Genomic DNA, 11,809 nt, shown 5'->3' on the forward strand with positions numbered 1-11,809 from the left:
CGCAAGGGCGACGGGCTCTGCATACTTTTGGTGTAGTTGTCAACAACAACAACCTGACCAACACTCAACAAGTCCATCCTTCAAGAGCTCATTCATATCAAGCCCCCAGTGGACTAGATCAACATTCACACAGTACAGGCTTGGCTCTCTAGCAACTGTTTACTCACCGGTGGCTCCCTCTCAAGAGTTTGAAACACACCCCCATAAAAGACGATGACACTTTTTGCCTGTCCTTGCAGATGGTTTTCTCAGAGGAAAGGACCGTGGGTTCGTTTGAATTAGGTTGCGAATAAGAAGAAGAAGCGTTCAGCTGTAGCACCCTTCCGGTGCCTAGCTGCCATGCCACCCGAAGGAAGCACGAGGGCTGGGATACTGCCAGGTTGCCCAAGCCTAGACAGGGGAAGTCGAGTGGCGGAGGTCGGATTCGAACCGCGGACCTTCAGGTTAGTAATCCGCGCTCTAACCACTTCGGCCATCTCGCCCCCTTGCGAATAAGCTACAGAACAGACTGTGTATGTAGCTTGCGAATAAGCTACATACACAGTCTGTTTAGTGTCAAACACGGGTTTTCTCTAAGGGTTAAATTTATTAAAAAGGCCATCGCCGATATATTTCCACATAGGAAATGAACAGTTGCATAGAATCTGAACCAAAAGAAAACTATTCGCACTCGGCGAAACTCAAATCCCAATCAATAAATCGACTGGTTAGAAGTACACCGGAAATGAAAAACCCAAAAGAAGTAAGTAAATTAGCAATGAGCATGAAACGAAGACACTGGGCGGTGCTCACAGTAGACAGGTATTTTGTATCACAGATCGACGTGAAGTGTCTCTGAATGAAAGAAAGACTCGGATCGGAAATCGTTAACACATGTCCTCGCTGAGATTACTACTGTGGCTCCGCGGGACACACCGGAATGTTCTTGGCATCTGGCAAAAAACTGAAAGAAGGAAAGCAAAAATTGGGGAGTGGAGGTAAGGCAGAAAATAAAGGAATCAATGAAGTAATGAATTAGACGGAGGCGAAATAGTGATTGGGTCCTAGTTATGTCTCTACTCATTCAGGACAGATCAGTCACTAGTACGCGTTGTCTAATGGTCCAAAATGCCAAGCTAAACGACAACACTGTGGTAGTGCTCGGACAGTAAGAGAAAAGCAGTCAGTCAAGCAGACTCCCCCAAATAACGATATAAGTTGGTCACACAGTGCCAAACAGATAATGAAAAGCAGCCTTAAAAGAGTTCCTAGTTGAAGGCAAAGTTTATGCCTAAGTACATGATACACAATGTTGGCAAGTTCTAGTCGAAGTCTTGTGCCCTTTGGCTTTCTAAACGTAAATAATCGATTCGGCACCTGTTATCAGAACTATTAGGGCTAATTTCGACGCACAGACGCTGCTGTAGGCAGCTGGGATGTTCATGACGATGACTCTCTATCGTATGGGGTACTGTGCCTCAGAAAACACCAACTCGAAAAACTCGGTGAGAATCGGAGAAAATTCAGTGAAATTGACGCTTCTGTTGCGTTTACGGAATGTGCACACCTAGCCAAAACTTCAAAGGCTGAAAAGGTTAGGCTCTGAACAGGCGCTCAAGCTTTCGTGGCATTTATAAATTTGGAATAATGGTAAAAGAAATAGCTAAGCTTAAGATCTAAAAAGTAACTGATGAGTTGGAACAGTGACATGCAAACAGTTGTACACATGGTTAAGGTGTGCAAACAGCTGCTCACCAATTCAGATAGGCACTAGGCTACTGGTAAAAAGTCAGAAGGTAGCGCCTGTTAGTTTATCGATCCTCGTGGAGGACCTGATATCACCGCATGTTCAATACGCTACATCATAGGGCTCACGCCCTGACTATGACCAAATGCGAGTACTTCATAGAAAGGATGACATATCATGACGTCGAAAAACAGATAGACAAAACCGTCAGCTGTCTTCATGGCAAGCCAATGAAGAACACGGTCACATGATACGAGGACGACGACGTTCACACCAAAGTTGTCTATAGTGTTGCTTAGAGGCCGTTCAACGGGTATGCGCATTGTCTATCCCACCGGTTGTAGAAAGGAAGTTTCAGTTAGCAAAGACGCAGCAATAGCTCCGAAGTTCTTATTTACAGAGCAATCATTTGTCACGCCATGATGAGAAGATGAGATCAATTAGAGCTAGTTTTCATCTTATCTAGACTGAGATAAAACGGTAAACATACTACTCAAAGAGGTTTAGTTTTGCAATGATGCGGGCGGTATACCTTGACACGCGTATCCTAAATATTTATCCACTAGGACGCGGAGCCCGATAATATTTGTGTATCATACAAAGGTTCAACTAAAAAGTGGAAATTTATGTCACATTTTGTGAGCTGTACTTACTTCAAGCACTTATGAATGAGCTTTTGGGAAAGTTACCTTGTGGGAAAAAATTATGCTAGCTATCATTCTCCGGACGCTATTTATTCTCTCCATCCAATCCTTTAAACTCAAAAGATCTGTGGAGCATTCTTAGTTATTAAAAAAACCAGACAAGTAGACGTTCATTCCCGGAAACTCGCCTGTCAGTTCGACAATCTGTTCAACGAAAAGAAAAAAACCTAACTGATGGAGAATCTGACACACTATGCTAAATGACACAGTCAGTGAAGGAATGAAGGTTCATGGTATCAAGTGGAACTATACCTCCAATTCTTCACTGAATCCTGAACGGCACAAACATTCTCCACGACATCGTTTTCCAGCTGGTCGATTTCGGTTTGCAAAGTTTCGAAGCACTTTTCTAATCCTTCAATAGGTCTGTTGGGAAAAATGAACGACAAAAAGCCAATAAAATAATCCACATATGTGATATGGTCCATTCGTGCGACAGTGAACGATTGAATTGCGTCTGTCCCGGTATAGGGAAAGGAAATCACCGGAGAAACCGATGACGTACTCATGTAAACTGAGTTAATCTGACTGGGACCGAAGTACCCGTCGTCAACAGGTTCAAAGATCATGTGTTTCAGCTACGACCCTGTGATGAGAGATTTTTTGTGCGACAAAATGTATGAAGAAAATATTCGGTGGCAACATACTGGAGCCGTCAACTAAATAGGAACAACTGATCTTAATCCCCTTCTCGTATCAAACAAGAATGAGTTTACTCGTCCCCTTCAAGAAGTATCGGAATTAGGGATGGATGCGTGATAGTTGCTCCTTTTCACATTTGTGATAGCTTTATCCGATCAACTGATGAAAGACATTCCGGTATGATAGCAGAAGCCTCGCTGTGGTAACCAAATCTAAAGGTTTCATGTGCAAGTGGTGAAGCTAGAGCTGAAAACCAACGCCTCACGAACCGGAAATTTTCCGCAAAGCATTCAAAGGAAAAACAAAATCACAACAACGCACAACTTATGAGGCTTACTTGCTCCGGTGTAGAGGCACAGCTGCAGTGTCACCTAGAAGATCCTCTAAGCTTTCGATATCTATACCGAGGGTGGAAAGACTGTCAAGCACTGACTGGGCGCTCTCTCCAATCGGTAATTTTGTCCGCGTCGTGGGCTCCAGACGAGTGAACAAGCGGAACCGCTCCACTTGGGCACGGAGACCGCCCCTAAGTCGAGCGTATTCTGTTTGATAACGTATTTTTTCGTGTTGAGCCTGTTTCAACTCTTGAGACATTGTGGACAGATGTTTGGTGATGGTCTAAAGATGGGGCGGATAGCAGAGATAAAAGGGGATTGATTAGACCAGCCAGATTAGAAAGTGAACTAAACAAAGTGATACCTTGAGGGAACCGGTGTGGAATGCATAAACGACCAGTCATGCCACTAACTTACTAACCATTATGAAGCTGAAACTGAGATGAAATTGATATTATTGCGACCACGTTACCAAAGTGAGTTCAAAGATCTCTCAAACAGTGACTTTCCTTTCCCGAAAAAAAACACCACAAGAAAAGTCACCTAAAAAATTCTTTCCAGGAGGGTCACATTTAATTGACTGAAGAAAAACCCTGTTAAGACTGTCCCTTGGGGCAATATTAAGGTACTGTATCGTTTTATCTGTTGTCTGGGTTTGGGTTTTTTGGGAGAACCCGTTAATAAATTGCCGCTGAGAATGAACATGAAGAGGGTCAGTGGGAAACACTAAGGTATTCTGACAAGTATTGTCTCTTAATCCGTCCTGAACTGATCGATTTCAGTTCACATTAAATTCAATGGCTCACGGTCACTTTGAGTCATAACCCTAACACGAATGCAACCTAAACCAATCGATGTAGACCACACAGAACAATGGAAAGGTCAGAGGGTACTTGCAAAACCATGACCACTTTTATCTGGGTCTGTGCAGATCTCCCATAGGGATGAGTTGTTAAAGGACTATGTCACGGTGATCCCATAGGCGAGCATGCTGTTACTTCTAAGTCGGTCTGCCCATCTGAAGTGGGTTTGTCGGTTCATGGTAGGTTCACGTTGAGTGAGGTTCGTGAAAGGCATCGGGTTATGCCTACTAACGTCGTCTCAATTCGATGTCGTGCTCAGATGCGTTTGCCTCGTTGTTTCAAGGTGTTGGTACCTTGTTCTTCATCGTTTTGCAAAAAGATATAAGGTCTTTTGAAATAAACCGCTGACCCTCTACTCTTTAGTAGGCACCATTATTTACTAGTGGCTTTTTGCCATCAACAGCGACGGTGATGACAACATCCGATGCCAGCAACGTGGCTGAGACATCGGTGTTCAAAAATATAAAGATGTCTCAAATCATCCGCTGGTAAAGGACAAATCTTGCAACCATACAACAAAACTAGCACTACAGTTCGATATACACGACCTGGAAATCCAGTGATAAGCTTCTTGATACTACAAATCAAGTAAATTTGTGAACATGATTTGAGTCTTTGGGATTCATGCACTGACTTTATCAGACACTTCCGTCAGAGCCAATACGTCTGCCCAAGTGTTCCCTCGATGGTAACATCATCGTCACCGTCGACAATATGCCAGTTGCAAATACTAGTGCTTCCCTACCATATACTCATGAGGAAGAGTGCCATAGTAAGTAGTGGAAAGAAGGAAGGTGGAACTTAGTGCGTGCAGTTTTGGGTCCCCATGGAGAACAAGGAAGGTTTTAAACTTATCAACCAGCTAGACGAACATAAGCATTGCATCTGGGTAGAACGCGCAAAGAACTGCGCCAAGCATACAGGGGCGGACAAATTTTCGCTACGCAGTCTCACAGCATGCTAGCTAGTGGGAGCGATCACACGCAGCACCCTGTGCAGCTTCCGACCAGATGCAAAGAAAACCACGTAAACGACAACAAGGAATGCATGAAGATCGCACAGCAACGTCCGGCAGCAATCATGCCGTCATGTTGTAACCTATCTTTCGAAAGCCCTTCGTTAACAAGAAGTTGGAGCAGAAAACAGGGCTTCCTTTGACAGACAGTGGTTGGGCATGCGTGGTGCATGTCCCAACTAACTTTATCTAACAAACTTCGTTTACTGCTCCACTGATTTTAATTCGTCACCGGCTACTCACGCACCATTCGATTACGAACGCACTACAACCAGCTAACGCCTGAGGTTCTCCGAAAATATCGATGATCAAACATTTGGAGCTGTTTAAGGTCTTCCGATTGTAGGGATTTACAGTTGCATTACTCTTCAGATTCGGCGAAATTTGTTTCCGATGCCAGAAATTACCCAAGTGCGCAGATATTGCCCGCTACCTGATAACTCGTGAGTTGACTTCTGCCACATCACAATCAAGACTAATGCAGGAACTTCAGGGGGGCAGATTGAAAATCCATATGCAATATTGTGCACTTTGAGGAAGCAAAATGCATCTCGAAAAAAATGTCACTTCCAAAGTAATATCTATAGTAGATTGGATGGACCGCCTATGGCTGAATAGGTTGAGATTGGATGTCGAGATTGGATGTCGCAGTAGTCTTACAGTCACTGATGGGTTGTGATAAGCGTATGGCCCATACTTCTGTGGTTGAAGCAATCCCATTGCGAAATGTTTTAACAGAGTTATAATCGCTGGCTCACCTGTCGTCTGGAAAATAATTTCATCTCCCAATAAATTCAACCAAAGTAAGGTAGAACATAGAGATCCATGACCTCTTAATGTGCCGCCAGTGGAAGTTCCTCATTCGCCAGCTTGTCAGAGCATGGAAGTAGAAAGGCATGGTGCGAAGTAATTCACCTCAGCCAGTTCGTTTTTAAGCTGCAAGCCGTGTACTGAAATATAATGGTTCTAGCTGCTACATCTTCGTTCAGCAATGGCAAGGAGAATAAGAGAATCAGGGCAACGCATTAGCAGCAATGGCTTAATCAGTTCATTGACGGTAGATAGTTTGTCCGTTATGGTGGGAATGAAACAGCCAAGCAGTGGAACAGATAAGTTTCATGCAATGTCGTCACCGACTCCGCGATAGAGTTATATCTGTCAGGGTCACTAAACATTGGTGTGTCTCAGGCTGGAATTCCCATCCGGGAAGACAGCAGTTACGAACGCGACTGAAGTGCAGACTTCAGGTGAAGACTTTCACGCTTCGTTGTCATATCACACAGTGATGACCCATGAGTCACCGCCATCCGATGCACGACAGGATGGAGACCGTGTGAAGTAAACGGCCCCTGACATACGATATATATATATATATATATATATATAACCTAAGTGGCGTGACTGGCCAATTTGTCGGAGTTTTCGTCCCGGAAAATCGTCTGGCGTGCTTCAGCATTACTGACTTGGTCCGTCGGACTCACGTAACGCATTGGATGCATTGACGATCAAACACGCGGAGTCTTCTAAGATCTGCAAGTGGCGGTTACTTACCTCATCCCACAAAGTGCAACCAGTGCAGTAGACAGGGAGTTCGCAGTCGACAGTCTGGACAGTGAATATGCAGTACACTTATTTATCGTACTAGGATCTTGCATTCCAGTTTCAAAGAATCAGTGAAAGTCCACCGGGAAAGCACCTAAGGTACGTGCAAGAGCAGCGAGTTGGCTGGTGTGTTTGAGGGTTTAAACTTCAAAGGCTTTGGTAATAACAGAAGACCGATAATTGACCACTGGACACAAAGAGGTAGAATTGAGTAGTGGCGTACAATCGCTGTTCTCTGAGCGTTCGTGCAAAATGCCCACGGGTGGGCTGGGGAGCAGTTAAGAGAGGATAATGGAGGTGACGTCAGTAGTTACCCGCCCGCTTACCCACCCCGGCGCACATGATGAATAAGGCCGTCCAACTGATACCATCATGCGAGTGACATGATGGTGCTTTTGTTCGTGTAGTTTGCACGTGGACAAGCTGGTGTCCATACCTACACAAGATCGCAGTCTTTGGTCAATAACCCCGGGAAAAAGCAGCGGTGGTTGCCCAAAGGCAACTACAATAGTATCACTTTTAGAGAACAAGTTAGCACAGCTGTTTCAACCTCCCAACTAGATATCCAGGAGATTGTCAACCGAACTGGGAGAAGGAACTCTGTGGGCGTTAAATGGACATCTTGCACTTATAGCTCAAAAAGTTCCCGACAGAAAAATGTATAATCACCTTTGTAATCGAAGCAAAACTGCAATATGCTCGCAACACTAATTGGATGAATGCTCTGTGGTGACTATATAGTCTGTATTTTTGAAATTTAGCACACAAAAACGACAGGCACCTAAATTACTACTTTGTGTTTATATAGAGGTAACCGAACTCACGTTGATTATTGCTCTCAAGGATGAAAGTTCGTCGGTACGTGCCAGCGAAAGGGACTCCTGGTCTTCTTGATGTTGCTGGATTTCGGTCCGTAAGCGCGTTACTTCACGACGCAGCGTTTCAACTTCTGCCTCTAGTTCTCTTAATCTGAAGGTGGCATTCTGAAGTTCGGTATTTGCTGCCTGATGGGCCTCCACTACCTTCTGTCGAGCGGCTTTTTCACTCTCCACGATGCTGGAGTGCAGCTCCACCTCTCTTAGCGCAACGGCCAGTTTAGAAAGCGCCTCCTCATTGTCCCTCTGGGAAGCCAACAGAGCCTTCCTCAGGGTCATTTGGTCTTCTTCTAAACGATGAATATAGTTTGCCACATCGACTTTGTGAGGGGATTTTATATCCCCTGGGGTAGAAAATCCATTCGCGTAGTTTTCCGAGGATAGTGCATCGACTACACATGGCCGCTCAGTTTGAAAAGATAAATAATCTTGGCTGACTACGATATTTGAGGCATTTACCGTTGAATGACTTGAGACTGAAAGGTCGATTTGTTCAGTGCCCGTAATAGAAGAATGTGACAAGACCGCCTTATGCTCTGCTACGTCTAGCAGCTCCAGCTCCGCTGAACGGAGTTCAGCCGCGACTGCCCCACCGTATGTTGTTGGCCTCTTCAAATCAGTGGACGAAAGGGGTAAGATGCCAAAGGAGGCAGGAGTTGTAGGGTCGACAGCTGAAGCAGAGATGCCACCAACAGTATTATCCGAGAAGTCATCCGGCAACACTCCAGTCCTGAGAGGTTCCAGAGATTCCGTTTGGTCACTGTAATCGACAGTAGGAACAGACAGGGAACCACGACCGACCGTACCTAGAGCAACACAACGAATTTCAAGCATTGAACCGGCAAAGAAACATACCTGAATCTGGTGGAACTGACCACAGTAATTTCCCTCCATTCGAAACCAAATCAGTAGATGACTTTTTCTCGGTATCGTTTATAGGGAAGAGGGGTGCCTCCAATATATTGTGAAGAGAAACAATACAATGCTGCAATTCTGATTTCTCGCCGTCGCCTGGTACATCTACCTTTGTCCCCACTGTTGCGTCGTTCGTTTGAGACATGCCTTTGTTACATGGATGCAGCGACTCCGAAGAATGCTGTTCAAGATTCGAAACCGAAGTAACCGCGTAGGTAGGTTGGGACGAGGAATCATAGTTTGCAGAAGATGAAACGAATTTCGTGGTTGTGTCACCCGATGTCTGGACTTCATAACACCTGTCTAGCGAGCCCAAGTGGATCATTGCATGAGGTTCCGAATGACCTCGAAGACGTATCGAATCAGCATCCAGGTGGATGGATTCCAACTGGCCACCGACAGGTGCTGTCATGTGACTGACTTGCAGGCCAGTGTTAACGCCTGAATTGTATTCGGAAGTCTGCACGACAGCATCAGCTACGCTGGTATCAGGTTTTGTGGTGTCCTGACCACTGCCAGCTGTCAGTTCCTTGAAGGCTGTACCCGCCGACATCTCTCCCATTTTGAGCTGCATAATCAAACGATACGCATCTTCTAGCTGTGCTTGGGCCGCTTCCAGCTGGGCGTAAAGTTGGCTTTTCTGTTCCGTCAACTCTGACAGCTGGTCGGACTTTGCTTGCAGCTCATACTTCAGCTTGTCAAAGCTTTCCTCGATTTTTGTCATACTAGCTTTTAATGTGCCTAGATAGGTGTTCAATGTATCCCTTTCTCTACAAGCAGCCTCCAGAGCTGAAAGAGCCGCATCACGTTCCTCCGTAGTGCTAAGCAACAAACCAGTTTGACGCTCACATTCAGTCTCTAAGGAGTTAATACGAATGAGAGCATCTGCGAGTTCTGCCATTTTTTCGCTAAGTTGGCACTCCTGAAGTTGCTGTTGATGTTCAACGGCCTGCAGCATCTCCTGAAGTTCCGAACGTCGAGTCTCGGCGCATGAAAGAGCTTCTTCTAGCTGTTCTAACCGGGCGCGTTGTCTTGCCACTTGCTCATCCGTCGTGCTTAGTTCGGTTTTCAGGTGGAATACTTCTGTCTGCAAGTCGTTTACTTCATCCGAACGCCGAACATTAATCTTTTCAAGGCCAGCCCTTTCGTTAGCAATGCGTTCAAAGATAACCTCACGTTCAATCATATCTACGCGGATGGACTCCAACTGTTGAGAAATATTGCGTTTCGCGTCGGCAAGAGCTGCCGTCGTGCACGCGACTTGGGCTCGCAAACAGGCGTTTTCGTGAGTAAGACGATGATTCACATCACTATTTTCCTTCAGTAAGCCACGAAGACGATTCAAGTCCGCCTCAGTCCGATCGTGGGCAGACTGTTTTGCACGAAGTTGCTCACTATACCAATCCCGCGATCGTTTCAGACTACTAACTTCCGCTTGTAAGTCGGTCTGATGATCTATCGCGTGTGAATGAGCACACCGGAGCGACTCAATATCCGCGTATAATTCAGCTATTTTCGTTGTCAAGTTTGAAACAGTGTCTGCCTTGACGGATCCACTGTGATTCAGATCAATGAGTTCAGATCTAATTGCCCTTTCAACCCGCCGGACGGAAGCTAGTTCAGCCGCAACTTTTTCTGCTTCTATTGACTGGCTAGCCAGCCTGCAGCGAAGCTGCCTTACCTCCTCCTCTAAATCAGAGCCAGAGGGTAGTTGTTGAAGAGCAGAAAGAGACAAGGAAGATGCCTTCGTTTGGGAAGACAACTGTGGGCCAATCAAGATGTCGTCTTGTTTAGAGCTGAGTGACGTTAGATTGACCAAATGTTCCTCTGTGGGATCCACGACAAACGCTTGGGCGTGCTTAATGGTGCAACGTTGTACACAGATACCCGCCTCTGAAGCTGGTGGCGAAAGTAACCTCGATCGTATGGCTGCCTTTGAATTCAGTTCTGAAAAGCGCTGTCGTAAACTAGCTAAAGTCCGCGGTGAACTGGGAGGTACTTTACCGTTAGATCCCAGAGTAGAGCGGGTTTCGAGTCTGGAACGCTGCACTTTTTCGTCTTCCGAGATAAGATGCACGGGCTTGGGTTGTTCTTTTTCTGGTGGAGTGAAATTCTTCCCACTTAGGAGGACTGAATCAGTTGATATAGACCCACTGTGCCGTTTTGATTTATATGCCTGAGGTTCAGCAGACATGGACTGGCGATGTCTCCGGGAGGAACCTCGTGACTTTGACCGTGTAGAATGTGACAGCTTTCGTAAAGATGCGCTTCGAGGCTTGCACACGGTTTTTGTTCGTTTCGTGTTATCTCCCGCGATTTTTCCATTCGAAACGGTCGTCTCTGTCTCACAATTACTTGGTGCAACCGCATAAGCATCAATTTTTCCAGAAACTTCGGAGTCTAAACATGGGTAAAACAAGTCAGAAACTTACTTGAATGGAAATCTTCATTGAAATTAACCACAGTATCGAATGGTTTGAGGAAGCCGTGTTTTGAAGGATCCATAGGAAACCAGTGGATTGTGGTGTCCTGTGACAGTAAAAAACATACTACCATTTGAAAAATTGGGTCAGGACGTGCGTTTGTGATTTTTTATGGGTCCCACGGGCCCACTCACCCGAAAGTGCACGGTTAACATCACATCACATTCACAGCAAAAGCAGCATTACGGTTGATGACAAACTGCACTACTACCACACGGTCTTTGTTTTAACGGACCTTTGACCTGAAATAGCATTTAAGTTTACTTTGAAGAGACCGTCTTGAAATATAATTGGTTAAAATACGGAGTGTCTCGAGCAGACGCTTTCCAGGTAACAGAAATAATAGCCGTCCAACCGTGACACATTTTAGACGGACCGTTGTAATGCTACTCGAAAAAGGAACAACGACTGAGATGCTGCTAAGTTGTCCAAACGTAGAAGGAGCAATAGAAAAGCCAGTGTTGGGTTTAAACCAGAAACAGCTGTAGCTGTGCAAACTAACCGTTGGATTGTACCATATCCATGCATCGCGATCTGGCTCTGTACTGGCAATCGCGTCCATCAGTTCTCAGCAATCTTGTGGTAGTGTTCCGTCATGAAACTTGTTATCTTATTTAGTACTTTGATAGCATGGATACCCAACAGCGCC

The 11,809-nt window shown here is 45.4% G+C and overlaps 1 protein-coding gene across 1 annotated transcript; it reads right to left on the minus strand.

Moving 5' to 3' along the window:
- Nucleotides 1–591: 591 nt before the first annotated feature.
- Nucleotides 592–11,384, minus strand: T265_02596 (hypothetical protein; the record flags this gene model as incomplete). Its single annotated transcript, XM_009166875.1, has 7 exons — nt 592–943; nt 2,683–2,796; nt 3,410–3,690; nt 7,712–8,617; nt 8,787–11,077; nt 11,110–11,206; nt 11,295–11,384. 7 exons carry the CDS (start codon nt 11,313–11,315, stop codon nt 892–894), a joined length of 3,762 nt encoding a protein of 1,253 aa, XP_009165139.1.
- Between the last annotated feature and the right edge of the window lie 425 nt (nt 11,385–11,809).

The sequence above is a fragment of the Opisthorchis viverrini genome, assembly GCF_000715545.1.
Source record: "Opisthorchis viverrini unplaced genomic scaffold opera_v5_31, whole genome shotgun sequence".
In the NCBI taxonomy this organism is placed as follows: Eukaryota; Metazoa; Platyhelminthes; class Trematoda; order Opisthorchiida; family Opisthorchiidae; genus Opisthorchis; species Opisthorchis viverrini.